Source organism: Salmo salar, chromosome ssa10 (assembly GCF_905237065.1).
Source record: "Salmo salar chromosome ssa10, Ssal_v3.1, whole genome shotgun sequence".
Classification (NCBI taxonomy): Eukaryota; Metazoa; Chordata; class Actinopteri; order Salmoniformes; family Salmonidae; genus Salmo; species Salmo salar.
Window position 1 is genome coordinate 110,223,233 of NC_059451.1, and position 15,938 is coordinate 110,239,170.

Here is a 15,938-nt window from a genome sequence, read left to right on the forward strand (position 1 = left end):
GTGAGCCAGGAAGAATTGTGCCGGCTCAGCGTTCCTGGTCTCCAGTGCGTCTCTTCGGCCCAGGTTATCCTGCGCCAGCTCTACGCACGGTACCCCCCCCGTTCACCAGCACAAACCAGTTCGTCCTGTGCCAGCACTCCGCCCTTGCTGGGCTAAAGTAAACATCCAGCCAGGACGGGGTGTGCCAGCCCTAAGCTCCAAAGCTCCAGTGCGCCTCCACGGCCCAGTATACCCTGTGCCTGCTCTGCGCCCCCAGTCTCCTGTGCGTCTCTCCAGTCCGGTGAGACCAGTTCCAGCTCCACGTAGGAAGCCTCCAGTGATGATCCATGGCCCGGAGCCTGTAGGGATGATCCATGACACAAAGCCTCCAGTGATGATCCATGGCCGGAGCCTGTAGGGATGATCCATGGCACGAAGCCTCAAATGATGATCCATGGCCCGGAGCCTGTAGGGATAATCCATGGCAAGAAGCCTGTAGGGATGATCCATGGCCCGGAGCCTGTAGAGATGATCCATGGCACGAAGCCTCCAGTGATAATCCATGGCCCGGAGCCTCCAGTGATGATCCATGGCACGGAGCCTGCAGCGACGCCCTCCAGTTCGGAGCCTTCAGCGACGCTCCCCAGTCCGGAGCCTCCAGCAACGCTCCCCAGTCCGGAGCCTCCAGCGACGCTCCCCAGTCCGGAGCCTCTAGCGGCGGTCCGCAGCCCGGAGTCTTCAGCGGCGGCCCGCAGCCCGGAGTCTTCAGCGGTGGCCCGCAGCCCGGAGTCTTCAGCAGCGGCCCGCAGCCCAGAGCCTCCAGCGACGGTCCGCAGCCCGGAGTCTTCAGCGGCGGTCCGCAGCCCAGAGTCTTCAGCGGCGGCCTGCAGGCCCGGAGTCTTCAGCAGCGGTCGGCAGTTCAGAGCCTCCGGCGATGATCCACGGTCTGGTTCCTCCGGCGACACAGAAGCGGGGGGATCAGCGGGCGGAGTGGGGGCTACGCCCCCGAACCAGAGCCGCCACCAAGTATAGATGCCCACCCAGACCCTCCCCTATAGGTTCAGGTTTGCGGCCGGGAGTCCACCCAGACCCTCCATACTTAGGCAGCCCTTTTTCCCTCCTTGAGTTGTGAGATCTTAATGTTGTACTGCTCTGATAAGCCTGCAAGACTTGACGGTCGTTTACCATTGTTTATGATTTTGTTTAAGTGATCTGAGTTCAAATAAATATCAAGATGAACACTTACCATGCTGCACCTTGGTCTACTCCTTTGGACAACCGTTACACCTATGGCATCATCATGGACCTAACGTCTATTCTAAACACTGAGATCGACAACATCCGAAGTTCAAGATACCATTGGATAACTTAAAGGACAAAATCAGCGAGGAGCCAACAGTAGATACAGTGAAACTGCAAGGTACATATGGCCATATAGTTCGTTTTTTTTATCATTTGGAATTCACTGTAATTTCACTGTGTATGTAGAGCAACTTGATCAAATGTAAAGTGTGAGTATCTGATTGGTGGTGTTAGGTTCTAATTATCAGAGTAAGAACTCGACGGACACTATGAAAGCTTAAACCAAGTTTATTCTACCCTAAGGATCGAACAGCTGAACCGACAAAATACATATTCACACAAGCACTGATATTTAACCCTTTCTCCTATGCTGAGTCTCCTCCTACACATCTGAACAGCCAATGCATCTCTGTTGCTAGACAGAACCTTAGTGATACCTGTTCTTCCTCACTTCATCTGACCTGACCTCTGCCCCAAAACGCTCACTCCTCCCAACTCACGGCTGTCATGTTGACTCGTACCAGACGGTGCCTTTCCTCCTCCCATAGGATCCTGTTGGTGTAGGTTCCTTGTTCCTTGTCAATCATTTGCTTATTGGTGAAATCAGCATTCAGACAATATCTTTAGGTAAATCAATCAAAGACCATTATTAATGCAATTGCAGACAGAAGTTGACAACGGGAACATAGCACGCATGTTTCCGAGTAAGTTCTGCCAAATAGGAAAGGGTCCAAGTTGCTTTAATATGCTTGCAGTCAACCCCTAGTGATGTAACTGCCTACGTCAACACCATGCATATACAGTTATACAAACCTGCAGGAGTGTTCCTGTGTTTTCTAAGGGCTCAGCAGTAATTTTCCACTCCCCAAGTTGCTTTATAGTGGTATGTCTGACTAGTCTCTTATCTCTTTCATTCCTCTGCAGGGTTCTGTGTCTATGAATCTCTTTTAGCCTTGGGGCGCTTTCTCACAGACACCCTGTTTTGACAGCAATAACTCACACATCTCTCAGACCGTTTCTTATAAGAAGCAGAGACTAGAGAAGAACTGTGGAACAATATTAAACCTTATAATGTATATATGTATTGCTAATCTGTAGTCCAGGATCCTATAAATGTAGTGGGGGGGTCTTATAGCCCTTCCCCTTCTATTGATACAACATAAGCATAATCAATTATTATAATACATCAATAATTTGGTGCAGCCCCTATTATGACCCCAAGGTGACCCCCCCATCAATCCCTAATGGCTAACAATAACATATCTTGACATAATGTAAACGTTATAAGTTGCCCTCTCTCCCTCAGTGAAAGGAATAAGTATATTTCATAAGTCAAGAAATCAGAACCCAAAAGTGGGGACTTTAATTTTGATGCTGATCCAGAGGCCCTGGAGGAAATCAGGAAGCAGCATGCAGACTTCATGGCTGATGTAAAGGAGGCCAATAGGGCCCTGGAGAACTCCATGGACACACGGTAGGAGGTCCAAGACCATCTGTCCAGCTATAGCCGCTTGGGAGACATGGAGGTGCTGGAGAAGAATGTCAAGGCTCTGAGTGTGGCCAAGCTCAACAAAAATGTGAGTGTCCCTTATAGTAGTGCTTGCACTGCATGCATCAAAAGAGTGATGTGTTAGCGTGAATGTCAGTCTGTTTCAATTGTCGGCAACCCTATGTTCATAGTCAGCCATGGAAATATTCTGATTTAAAGGCCCAGTGCAGTCAAAAATGTGATTTACGTATATATTTCCACACTATGAGGTTGGAATAATACTGTGAAATTGTGAAAATAATGATCATTCCCTTTTAGTGTAAGAACTGTTTGAAAAGACTGCCTGAAATTTCTGCCTGTTTTGGTGGGGTAGAGTTTTGGCCTGCCTGGTGACATCACCAGGTGGTAAATTAGTTAATAGACCAATAAGAAACAGAGTTCCAAACCTCTCTGCCAATAACATCATTTTCAGTTTTCTCCTCCCCACTCAGACCACTCCCAGACAGTCCTGGTCAAATTCTTGCTTGATAAATTGCTATTTGCTAAGCAATTTATGTTTATTTTTGACAATTTTAATTGAATACACTCACAGAAATGTACTTAAATGTTACCCAGAAATGATTTGATTTTGAGATAATAATTAAACACGTCTATATTGGACCTTTAAACCATCTTACATTGGACCTATAAACCATCTTACACTGTGAGGCTCTTAGATCTGTGGAGCGCCAGGCGATGAGGAATGCTCCAAGTCAGAGTGGGGGGGTGCGCTGTGTCGTGACATCCTGGGACAGAGAGAATGTGGGGGTCCTACGTGCAAGGGCAGTGTCCCTGTGAGCCACAACACCACAAAAACAGCAGACAACTAGACAATGGCATTGTAGACTCCAAGATCAAGGCATATTTCCCCAAAAAACTCAACAGATGTATTTATTTTTTCCTTTTGATTTAAAATGAAAATATCTATTTAATACACAATAGTGTATGACACAAGTCTCAATCTATCCTGTTCAGATCAATGAGGCCAAACAGAAGACTAAGGACACCCATCACCAATTGGAGGAGATACAGAAGAAGATCACTGACAGCAAGGATGACGGGGAGAAGAAAGGAGAAGAAAGACACCAAGGACCTCATTAAGAGGGTCAAAGACTACCTCACAGGTCAGTGTGGAGGCTAACTGGAAATAACTACATCACAGGTTAGTGTGGAGGCTAGCTGGAAATAAGCTTACCTCACAGGTCAGTGTGGAGGCTAGCTGGAAATAAGCTTGACATTTCCATGCAAAGATCCCTTAAAAAACTTGATTTGTTGAATTTACTTGTTGGTCCGAAGTATCAGATGAGATGGTGGCACCAGAGGACATGGAAAGGTTGGCCAAGGGTGTTCTGGCTATCCAGCTGCCGGGCTCTCTAGACGACATCCTCTCCATGATCCAGAACATCCGGGGAATGCTGGCCAACTTCACTGAGTTCAAGGAGGATCTGAAAAAACTGGAGGACCAAGCCAAGACAGCCCAGGACCTACTGGAGAATGCTCTGGATATCAGGTTAGCCAGTACCACATATACTGAATATGAGTGACTGTCACTTTCTATAAACCTTTCTGCTAAATTACCATATTTGTACCATGGTTGTCAATGTATTAGGGACAGAACCAGGGGTATTGATGTTACGGATATCAAGAAAGCCATAGTGGCCACTGAGAAATCACAGGACGAGGTTGAGCGGCAGAAGAACTTTAAATGTACCTGAAATATAGGTGAAGATGTCAAAGACAAATGACAGAGAGAAAAGGGCAAATATAATAAACGAGGGAAAGAGCTGGTCTAAGGCTGTGGGGGGGGGGGTGTGAGAGAGAAGAGAGTGTGTGTGTGAAGGTATCAAGATGCTACCACACAGTGAAAGCTACATTACTGCTTTATGAAAACACACACACAGAAGGCTGGAGAAGGCTAAGGAAAGCAATGACATGGCGCACGAGATGATTCAAGAGGTAATTCTCTCTTTCTCTCTCTCTTTCTCTCTCTCTCTCTTTCTTTCTCTCACTGTCACACTCTCTTTCTCCAACTTTCCCTCTCTCTCTACCCATTCCTGCTTGTGCGTATTTGTATTAGTCTAAACATCCATCAGATATTCACTCTTCAGCTCTCAGAAGAAAGTATGTTCTTTCTCATAACTGTATATATCTGTCATGACCCCCAGATTGAGAAGAAACGGAATAACACAGAGACTAACTTTAACTCCTCTAGACCTCCAGAGATGCTGGAGGAGATTGAGGCTCTGAAGAAGAAGACAGAGATGAACAGAGAGCAGGCGGAGCAGGCCAAAGCGGATGTTATCACAGCCCTGGGTAGCGCTACTAACACAAAGGAGGTACGTTGTGTGTGTCCACTTACTAACCACTACTAACTACTCGCCAACCAGCAACCACTAACCACTACTAACTACTCACCAGCCGCTGACCACTACTCACTACTCATCAACCACTGACCACTTATAATTACTCACCAACCAGCAACCACTGACCACTACTAACTACTCACCAACCAGCAACCACTGACCACTACTAACTACTCACCAGCCGCTGACCACTACTCACTACTCATCAACCACTGACCACTTATAATTACTCACCAACCAGCAACCACTGACCACTACTAACTACTCACCAAACACTGACCACTACTAACTACTCACCAACCAGCAACCACTAACCACTACTAACTACTCATCGAACACTGACCACTACTAACTACTCACCAACCAGCAACCACTAACCACTACTAACTACTCACCGAAAACTGACCACTACTAACTACTCACCAACCAGCAACCACTGACCACTACTAACTACTCACCAACCACTGACCTCTACTAACACTACTAACTATTCACCAACCAGCAACCACTGACCACTACTAACTACTCACCAACCAGCAACCACTAACCACTACTAACTACTCACCAGCCGCTGACCACTACTCACTACTCATCAACCACTGACCACTTATAATTACTCACCAACCAGCAACCACTGACCACTACTAGCTACTCACCAACCAGCAACCACTGACAACTACTAACTACTCACCAACCAGCATCCACTGACCACTACTAACTACTCACCAACCAGCAACCACTAACCACTACTAACTACTCACCGAACACTGACCACTACTAACTACTCACCAACCAGCATCCACTGACCACTACTAACTACTCACCAACCACTGACCACTACTAACTACTCACCAACCAGCAACCACTAACCACTACTAACTACTCACCGAACACTGACCACTACTAACTACTCACCAACCAGCATCCACTGACCACTACTAACTACTCACCAACCAGCAAATATTGACCCAAACTATCTACTCACCAACCAGCAACCACTGACCACTACTAACTACTCACCAACCACTGACCACTACTAACTACTCACCAACCAGCATCCACTGACCACTACTAACTACTCACCAACCACTGACCACTACTAACTACTCACCAACCAGCATCCACTGACCACTACTAACTACTCACCAACAAGCATCCACTGACCACTACTAACTACTCACCAACCACTGACCACTACTAACTACTCACCAACCAGCACCCACTGACCACTACTAACTACTCACTAACCACTACTAACTACTCACCAGCCGCTGACCACTACTCACTACTCATCAACCACTGAACACTTATAATTACTCACCAACCAGCAACCACTGGCCACTACTAACTACTCACCAACCAGAAACCACTAACCACTACTAACTACTCACCAACCAGCAACCACTGACCACTACTAACTACTCACCGAACACTGACCACTACTAACTACTCACCAACCAGCATCCACTGACCACTACTAACTACTCACCACCCAGCAACCACTAACCACTACTAACTACTCACCGAACACTGACCACTACTAACTACTCACCAACCAGCATCAACTGACCACTACTAACTACTCACCAACCAGCAACCACTGACCACTACTAACTACTCACCAACCAGCAAATATTGACCCAAACTATCTACTCACCAACCAGCAACCACTGACCACTACTAACTACTCACCAACCACTGACCACTACTAACTACTCACCAACCAGCATCCACTGACCACTACTAACTACTCACCAACCACTGACCACTACTAACTACTCACCAACCACTGACCACTACTAACTACTCACCAACCAGCATCCACTGACCACTACTAACTACTCACCAACCACTGACCACTACTAACTACTCACCAACCACTGACCACTACTAACTACTCACCAACCAGCATCCACTGACCACTACTAACTACTCACCAACCACTGACCACTACTAACTACTCACCAACCAGCATCCACTGACCTCTACTAACTACTCACCAACCACTGACCACTAATCACTACTCACCAACCAGCAACCACTGACCACTACTAACTACTCACCGAACATTGACCCCTACTAACTACTCACCAACCACTGACCACTACTAACTACTCACCAACCAGCATCCACTGACCACTACTAACTACTCACCAACCACTAACCACTACTAACTACTCACCAGCCGCTGACCACTACTCACTACTCATCAACCACTGACCACTTATAATTACTCACCAACCAGCAACCACTGACCACTACTAACTACTCACCAACCAGCAACCACTGACCACTACTAACTACTCACCAACCAGCATCCACTGACCTCGACTAACTACTCACCAACCACTGACCACTACTAACTACTCACCAACCAGCAACCACTAACCACTACTAACTACTCACCGAACACTGACCACTACTAACTACTCACCAACCAGCATCCACTGACCACTACTAACTACTCACCAACCAGCAACCACTGACCACTACTAACTACTCACCAACCAGCAAATATTGACCCAAACTATCTACTCACCAACCAGCAACCACTGACCACTACTAACTACTCACCAACCAGCATCCACTGACCACTACTAACTACTCACCAACCACTGACCACTACTAACTACTCACCAACCAGCATCCACTGACCACTACTAACTACTCACCAACCACTGACCACTACTAACTACTCACCAACCACTGACCACTACTAACTACTCACCAACCAGCATCCACTGACCACTACTAACTACTCACCAACCACTGACCACTACTAACTACTCACCAACCAGCATCCACTGACCTCTACTAACTACTCACCAACCACTGACCACTAATCACTACTCACCAACCAGCAACCACTGACAACTACTAACTACTCACCGAACATTGACCCCTACTAACTACTCACCAACCACTGACCACTACTAACTACTCACCAACCAGCAACCACTGACCACTACTAACTACTCACCAATCACTGACCTCTACTAACACTACTAACTACTCACCAACCAGCAACCACTGACCACTACTAACTACTTACCAGCCGCTCACCACTACTCACTACTCATCAACCACTGACCACTTATAATTGCTCACCAACCAGCAACCACTGACCACTACTAACTACTCACCAACCAGCAACCACTGACCACTACTAACTACTCACCGAACACTGACCACTACTAACTACTCACCAACCAGCAACCACTACTAACTACTCACCAACTAGCAAACATTGACCCAAACTATCTACTCACCAACCAGCAACCACTGACCACTACTAACTACTCACCAACCACTGACCACTACTAACTATCTCACCGTGGTACTAAGTGGTGAGTATAAAACTAAGTAGTTATGCTTTATTTTATTTTTACTTGTTATTTGCCAGGATCTCGAAAAGGTGATAGCTCTGTTTGATAAGCTAAAGGAGGGGAACACAAACCAGGACAGTAATGAAGTGGTCATCGAACACCTAAAGAACATTACTATGGAGGCAGAGAAAATCACAAAATACCTTCAAGATAAAATTCAACAAATTTGGCTGTAAGTCTCAAGACCTTGAAGGGGCAATCTAATATTGGTACATACTTTTATTTACTTTTAAATGACTGATTCATTCTTGAAGAGTATAACATATAAATGCCTCATGAGCTTAATTCAACTGTCGTACTGCATCTTATCTGAAAAGGTAAACTACTCACCAACCAGCATCCACTGACCTCTACTAACTACTCACCAACCACTGACCACTAATCACTACTCACCAACCAGCAACCACTGACCACTACTAACTACTCACCGAACATTGACCCCTACTAACTACTCACCAACCACTGACCACTACTAACTACTCACCAACCAGCATCCACTGACCACTACTAACTACTCACCAACCACTAACCACTACTAACTACTCACCAGCCGCTGACCACTACTCACTACTCATCAACCACTGACCACTTATAATTACTCACCAACCAGCAACCACTGACCACTACTAACTACTCACCAACCAGCAACCACTGACCACTACTAACTACTCACCAACCAGCAACCACTAACCACTACTAACTACTCACCGAACACTGACCACTACTAACTACTCACCAACCAGCATCCACTGACCACTACTAACTACTCACCGAACACTGACCACTACTAACTACTCACCAACCAGCATCCACTGACCACTACTAACTACTCACCAACCACTGACCACTACTAACTACTCACCAACCAGCAACCACTAACCACTACTAACTACTCACCGAACACTGACCACTACTAACTACTCACCAACCAGCATCAACTGACCACTACTAACTACTCACCAACCAGCAACCACTGACCACTACTAACTACTCACCAACCAGCAAATATTGACCCAAACTATCTACTCACCAACCAGCAACCACTGACCACTACTAACTACTCACCAACCACTGACCACTACTAACTACTCACCAACCAGCATCCACTGACCACTACTAACTACTCACCAACCACTGACCACTACTAACTACTCATCAACCAGCATCCACTGACCACTACTAACTACTCACCAACCACTGACCACTACTAACTACTCACCAACCACTGACCACTACTAACTACTCACCAACCAGCATCCACTGACCACTACTAACTACTCACCAACCACTGACCACTACTAACTACTCACCAACCAGCATCCACTGACCTCTACTAACTACTCACCAACCACTGACCACTAATCACTACTCACCAACCAGCAACCACTGACCACTACTAACTACTCACCGAACATTGACCCCTACTAACTACTCACCAACCACTGACCACTACTAACTACTCACCAACCAGCAACCACTGACCACTACTAACTACTCACCAATCACTGACCTCTACTAACACTACTAACTACTCACCAACCAGCAACCACTGACCACTACTAACTACTTACCAGCCGCTCACCACTACTCACTACTCATCAACCACTGACCACTTATAATTGCTCACCAACCAGCAACCACTGACCACTACTAACTACTCACCAACCAGCAACCACTGACCACTACTAACTACTCACCGAACACTGACCACTACTAACTACTCACCAACCAGCAACCACTAACCACTACTAACTACTCACCAACTAGCAAACATTGACCCAAACTATCTACTCACCAACCAGCAACCACTGACCACTACTAACTACTCACCAACCACTGACCACTACTAACTATCTCACCGTGGTACTAAGTGGTGAGTATAAAACTAAGTAGTTATGCGTTTTATTTTATTTTTTACTTGTTATTTGCCAGGATCTCGAAAAGGTGATAGCTCTGTTTGATAAGCTAAAGGAGGGGAACACAAACCAGGACAGTAATGAAGTGGTCATCGAACACCTAAAGAACATTACTATGGAGGCAGAGAAAATCACAAAATACCTTCAAGATAAAATTCAACAAATTTGGCTGTAAGTCTCAAGACCTTGAAGGGGCAATCTAATATTGGTACATACTTTTTTTTTACTTTTAAATGACTGATTCATTCTTGAAGAGTATAACATATAAATGCCTCATGAGCTTAATTCAACTGTCGTACTGCATCTTATCTGAAAAGGTAAGCTTGTTTGTAAACAATGTAATGTTGGTTAAAACTGTCATTTTGATCTCATGGATGGTCAGTCGTTGCATCCATTGCTCTGCCTATGAATTTTCAGTGTAGTTACATTTTTCCAGCCACATCCCTCAGCTGTTTACCAAAACAGTAGTGGGGTGACTGCTTTTGCATTATTGTTGTTTGAACTGCAGATTTCCCCCTTTTAAACAGAGGTGTCCAACTCCTTTCCTGGAGAGCCACTTGGTGTGCAGCATTTTATTCCACCCCAGCAGTAACAAACGTTTTAAAGGATCCACTAATCATTGTCTTCGTTTTCTCTTTGTCTTTGTTGTTTCGGACTTGGAGAAACAGATCCAAGACTTCAACAACAACAAAGAGGACAAAGCCATGGAGGTTGCCATGTTGTTGGAGATGGTGGAATCCCTCCGAAGGGAGATTGCCTCCCGTCTGGATGGGTACATTAACAGTACCTCCTAACACCCTAGGTGGATCAAGAGAGGAGGATTCAGGGTTCTATCTTCAAGACGGTATACAGGGTCACAGACTTCTAGCACTTATTATTATGCTGACTTTACACATTCATAAGCATGTCATTGCAGATGCCATAAGCAGCACTAACAACTTTTTATAATGCCTGTGTAATAATGATCATCAATTCTGTCAGTTCAAGAGATTTAAATTACATTCATTCATCGATCAAAGATATGTGTAATGGAATTGACCCTAAACTGTGACCAGTAGTAGTCAAATAAGTTATTTGCTATAATAATTATCTGATCTTGCATGTGCCAAATGGCATGGATATGTATTATTTTTACACATTAAACTTTTATTTAGTTTATTCTGTTTATTTACTGTTTATATTTACATGCTCAAAATGTTCTGTGTCTGGAACCTGTTCCTACTCTGATGTCATGTCAAAGATAGGTTCTCTCAGGTTCAAAGTTGTATTGTGTAAAAGGAATTTCCTCACATACTGTTCATTGCACCCTAGCCTTTCATCTCTACCTATCGAGTGTTGCAACTGAATTTAAGAGTGTAGTTCTCCTAATTATCCACATGAGGGCGTGTGGTGGTCATAAAACTGACAGAGTTGAGAGAGAAGCGCCCCCTCACTATCTTGTGATCGGTATTATTACTTTTCAAGCTGACCTAATTATCTGCTTACATGATCTTTGATGTTAAAAAAGGGGGAAAAGCTTTTATTCCTACCGTTTTCAGGTTTGAAGTTATTCTACCTCAAAAAAAAGAATCAAATTCCTACCCTAGTCTCTGGTGGAAGTAGATCTCTTTGTAAGATTTGACTGTTATTTTGTGAAACTGTGTATACTGAATTGGCCTGGTCAATACAGAGCTTGTTGCCGGCCTGAAACAATGTTTCCCCCCAGCCTAGCTGGGGATGTGATGATATTAAACACACTATCAGGTTTGGAATGGGTCCCTGCTGGGTTTGGAATGCAGCCATTTTTCACAACGGAATGTTCTCTCTCTCATTTAATGCACATTGCCCATTTTTTTAACTTGTAATATCCTAGATTTCTGTTGCTTTAAACTCCAGCATACACTTTCTCTCTCTCTCTTGCTCACTCTCACTCTCTCAATTTCCACTTAAAGGGCTTTATTGACATGGGAAACATATGTTTACATTGCCAAAACAAGTGAAATAGATAATAAACATAAGTGAAATAAACAATAAAACATTTACAGTAAACATTACACGCAGAAATGTTCCAAAATAATAAGACACATTGTCATATTATGTCTATATACAGTATTGTATTGATGTTCAAGTAGTTAAAGTACAAAAGGGAAAATAAATAAACATAAATATAGTTTTTATTTACAATGATGTTTGTTCTTCACTGGTTGCCCTTTTCTTGTGGCAACAGGTCACAAATCTTGCTGCTGTGATTGCACACTGTGGTATTTCACCCAATAGATATGAGCGTTTATCAAAATTGGATTTGTTTTCGTATTCTTTGTGGGTCTGTGTAATCTGAGGGAAATATTTGTCTCTAATATGGTCATACATTTGGCAGGAGGTTAGGAAGTGCAGCTCAGTTTCCATTTTGTTGACAGTGTGCACATAGCCTGTCTTCTCTTGAGAGCCAGGTCTGCCTTTGGCGGCCTTTCTCAATAGCAAGGCTACGCTCACTGAGTCTGTACATAGTCAAAGATTTCCTTAATTTTGGGTCAGTCACAGTGGTCAGTTATTCTGCCACTGTGTAGTCTTTATTTAGGGCCAAATAGCATTCGAGTTCACCCACTTTTTTTTGTAAATTCTTTCCAATGTGTCAAGGAATTATCTTTCATTTTCAAATGATTTGGTTGGGTCTAATTGTGTTTGTGATCAGAGCCCCAGGACCAGCTTACTAAGGAGGCTCTTCTCCAGGTTCATTTCTCCGTAGATGATGGCTTTGTTGTGGAAGGTTTGAGAATCGATTCCTTTTAGGTGGAGGTAGAATTTAACAGCTCTTTTCTGGATTTTGATAAATAACAGGTATCGGCCTAATTCTGCTCTGAATGCATTATTTTGTGATTTACGTTGTACACAGAGGATATTAATGCAGAATTCTGCATGCAGACTCAATTTGGTGTTTGTCCCATTTTGTGAATTCTTGGTTGATGAGCGGACCCCAGACCTCACAACCATAAAGGGCATTGGGTTCTATAACTGATTCAATTATTTTTAGCCAGATCCTAATTGGTATGAATTTTATGTTCCTTTTGATGGAATACCTTGTCTCTCAGATCGTTCACAGCTTTGTGGAAGTTACCTGTGGCACTGATGTTTAGGTCGAGGTATGTCTAGTTTTTTTATGCGCTCTAGGGCAACGGTGTCTAGATGTAATTTGTATTCATGGTCCTGGCAACTGGACCTTTTTTGGAACACTATTATTTTTTGTCTTACTGAGATTTACTGTCAGGGCCCAGGTCTGACAGAATCTGTGCAGAAGTTCTAGGTGCTGCTGTAGGCCCTCCTTGGTTGAGGAATGAGGCACCAGATCATCAGTAGACATTTGACTTCAGATTTTAGTAGGGTGAGGCTTCAAAACTATGAAATAACACATATGGAATCATGTGGTAAAAAAAAAAGTGTTCAAGAAATCGAAATAGATTTTATATTTGAGATTCTTCAAAGTAGCCACCCTTTGCCTTGATGACAGCTTTGCACACTCTTGGCATTCTATCAACCAGTTTCATGAGGTAGTCACCTGGAATACATTTCAATTAACAGGTGTGCCTTGTTAAATGTTAATTTGTGGAATTTCTTTCCTTAATGCATTTGAGCCAATTAGTTGTGTTGTGACAAGGTAGGGTTGGTAAACAAAAGATAGCCCTATTTGGTAAAAGACCAAAATCCATATTATTGCAAGAACAGCTCAAATAAGCAACAACAAAAAAATGACAGTCCATCATTATTTTAAGACATGAAGGTCAGTCAATACGGAGCATTTCAAGAACTTTGAAAGTTTCTTCAAGTGCAGTCGCAAAAACCATAAAGCGCTATGATTAAACTGGCTCTCATGAGGACCACCACAGGAATGGAAGAACCAGAGTTACCTCTGCTGCAGAGGATACGTTCATTAGAGTTATCAGCCTCAGAAATTGCAGCCCAAATAAATGCTTCACAGAGTTCAAGTAACAGACACATCTCAACATCAACTGTTCAAAGGAGACTGTGTGAATCAGGCCTTCATGGTCGAAATGCTTGCAAAGAAACCACTACTAAAGGACACGAATAACAAAAAGAGACTTGCTTGGGTCAAGAAACACAAGCAAATGACATGAGACTGGTGGAAATCTGTCCTTTGGTCTGATGAGTCCAAATTTGAGATTTTTGTTTCCAAACGCCTTGTCTTTGACACAGAGTAAGTGAATGGATGATGGGTGGTTCCCACCGTGAAGCATGTAGGAGGAGGTGTGATGGTGTGGGAGTGCTTTGCTGGTGACACTGTCAATGATTTATTTAGAGTTCAAGGCACACTTAACCAGCATGGCTACCACAGCATTCTGCAGCAATATGCTGCAGAAGAAAAACCCTTGAATGAGTTGGTGTGTCCAAACTTTTGACTGGTATTGTATGTTGAAGAGGGTGGTGCTTACGCCGCATCCCTATCTCACCCCCCGGCGCTGTGGAAAGAATACTGTGTGTTTTTTTGCCAATTTTAACTGCAAACTTGTTGTTTGTGTACATGGATTTCATAATGTGTTATGTTTTTCTCCCAACACCACTTTCCATCAATTTGTATAGCAGACCCTCTTGTCAAATTGAGTCGAGAGCTTTTTTGAAATTAACAAAGCATGAGAAGACTTTGCCTTTGTTTTGGGTTGTTTGTTTGTCAATTATGGTGTGTAGGTTGAATACATGGTCTGTCGTACTGTAATTTGGTAAAAAGCCAATTTGACTTTGACATTTGCTCATTACGCTGAGGAAATGTACGCTTCTGCTGTTATTGATAATGCATAGGATTTTACCAAGGTTGCTGTTGACGCATATCCCACGTTAGTTATTGGGGTCAAAATTGTCTCCACTTTTGTGGATTGGGCTGATCAGTCATTGGTTCCAAATATTGGGGAAGATACCAGAGCTGAGGATGATGTTAAAGTGTTTATGTATAGTCAATTGGAATTCATGATCTGTATATTTTATAATTTCATTTAGGATACCATCAACCCCACAGGCCTTTTTGGGTTGGAGGGTTTGTATTTTGTCCGATAGTTCATCAAGTCAAATTCAAATCACATTTTATTTTTCACATGCAGATGTTAATGCGAGTTTAGCGAAATGCTTGTACTTATAGTTCCGACAGTGCAGTAATATCTAACAAGTAATCTAACAATCCCCAACATCTACCTAATACACACAAATCTAAAGGGGTGAATGAGAATATGTACATTTAAGTATGTGGATGAGCGATGGCCGAGCGGCACAGGCAAGGTGCAATAGATGGTATAAAATACAGGATATACATGTGATATGAGTAATTTAAGATATGTAAACATTATTAAAGTGGCATTATTTAAAGTGACTAGAGAGATCCATTTATTAAAGTGGCCAGTGATTGGGTCTCAATGTAGGCAGCAGCCTTTCTGAGTTAGTGATTGCTGTTTAGCAGTCTGATGGCCTTGAGGTAGAAGCTGTT

At 43.7% G+C, this 15,938-nt stretch overlaps 1 protein-coding gene across 10 annotated transcripts; it reads left to right on the top strand.

The window, feature by feature from the left end:
* The first annotated feature begins 970 nt into the window (after positions 1 to 970).
* LOC106561510 (laminin subunit beta-4-like) lies at positions 971 to 11,881 on the top strand. 10 transcript variants are annotated; one of them, XM_045688419.1, is made up of 7 exons: positions 971 to 2,858; positions 3,785 to 3,933; positions 4,112 to 4,319; positions 4,711 to 4,765; positions 4,975 to 5,145; positions 8,576 to 8,730; positions 11,143 to 11,881. In XM_045688419.1, the coding sequence occupies exons 2-7, from the start codon at positions 3,789 to 3,791 to the stop codon at positions 11,420 to 11,422; spliced, it is 1,014 nt and encodes a 337-aa protein (XP_045544375.1). In that variant the 5' UTR covers positions 971 to 2,858; positions 3,785 to 3,788; the 3' UTR covers positions 11,423 to 11,881. The 10 variants fall into 10 exon arrangements, 8 of the variants coding, with proteins under 8 accessions (XP_045544375.1, XP_045544374.1, XP_045544377.1 ...); XR_006757088.1 differs by adding an exon at positions 10,491 to 10,645 and having other exon boundaries at positions 973 to 3,933; positions 4,106 to 4,319; XM_045688417.1 differs by having other exon boundaries at positions 976 to 2,858; positions 4,106 to 4,319.
* Positions 11,882 to 15,938: the final 4,057 nt, after the last annotated feature.

Bases quoted from the DNA above. Each gene is read 5' to 3' on its own strand.
- LOC106561510 (XM_045688416.1), top strand. From the start codon at position 3,789: ATGAGGCCAAACAGAAGACTAAGGACACCCATCACCAATTGGAGGAGA. The intron at 4,766-4,974 runs GTAATTCTCTCT...CATGACCCCCAG, and splicing joins CGCACGAGATGATTCAAGAG to ATTGAGAAGAAACGGAATAA. The intron at 5,146-8,575 runs GTACGTTGTGTG...GTTATTTGCCAG, and splicing joins GCGCTACTAACACAAAGGAG to GATCTCGAAAAGGTGATAGC.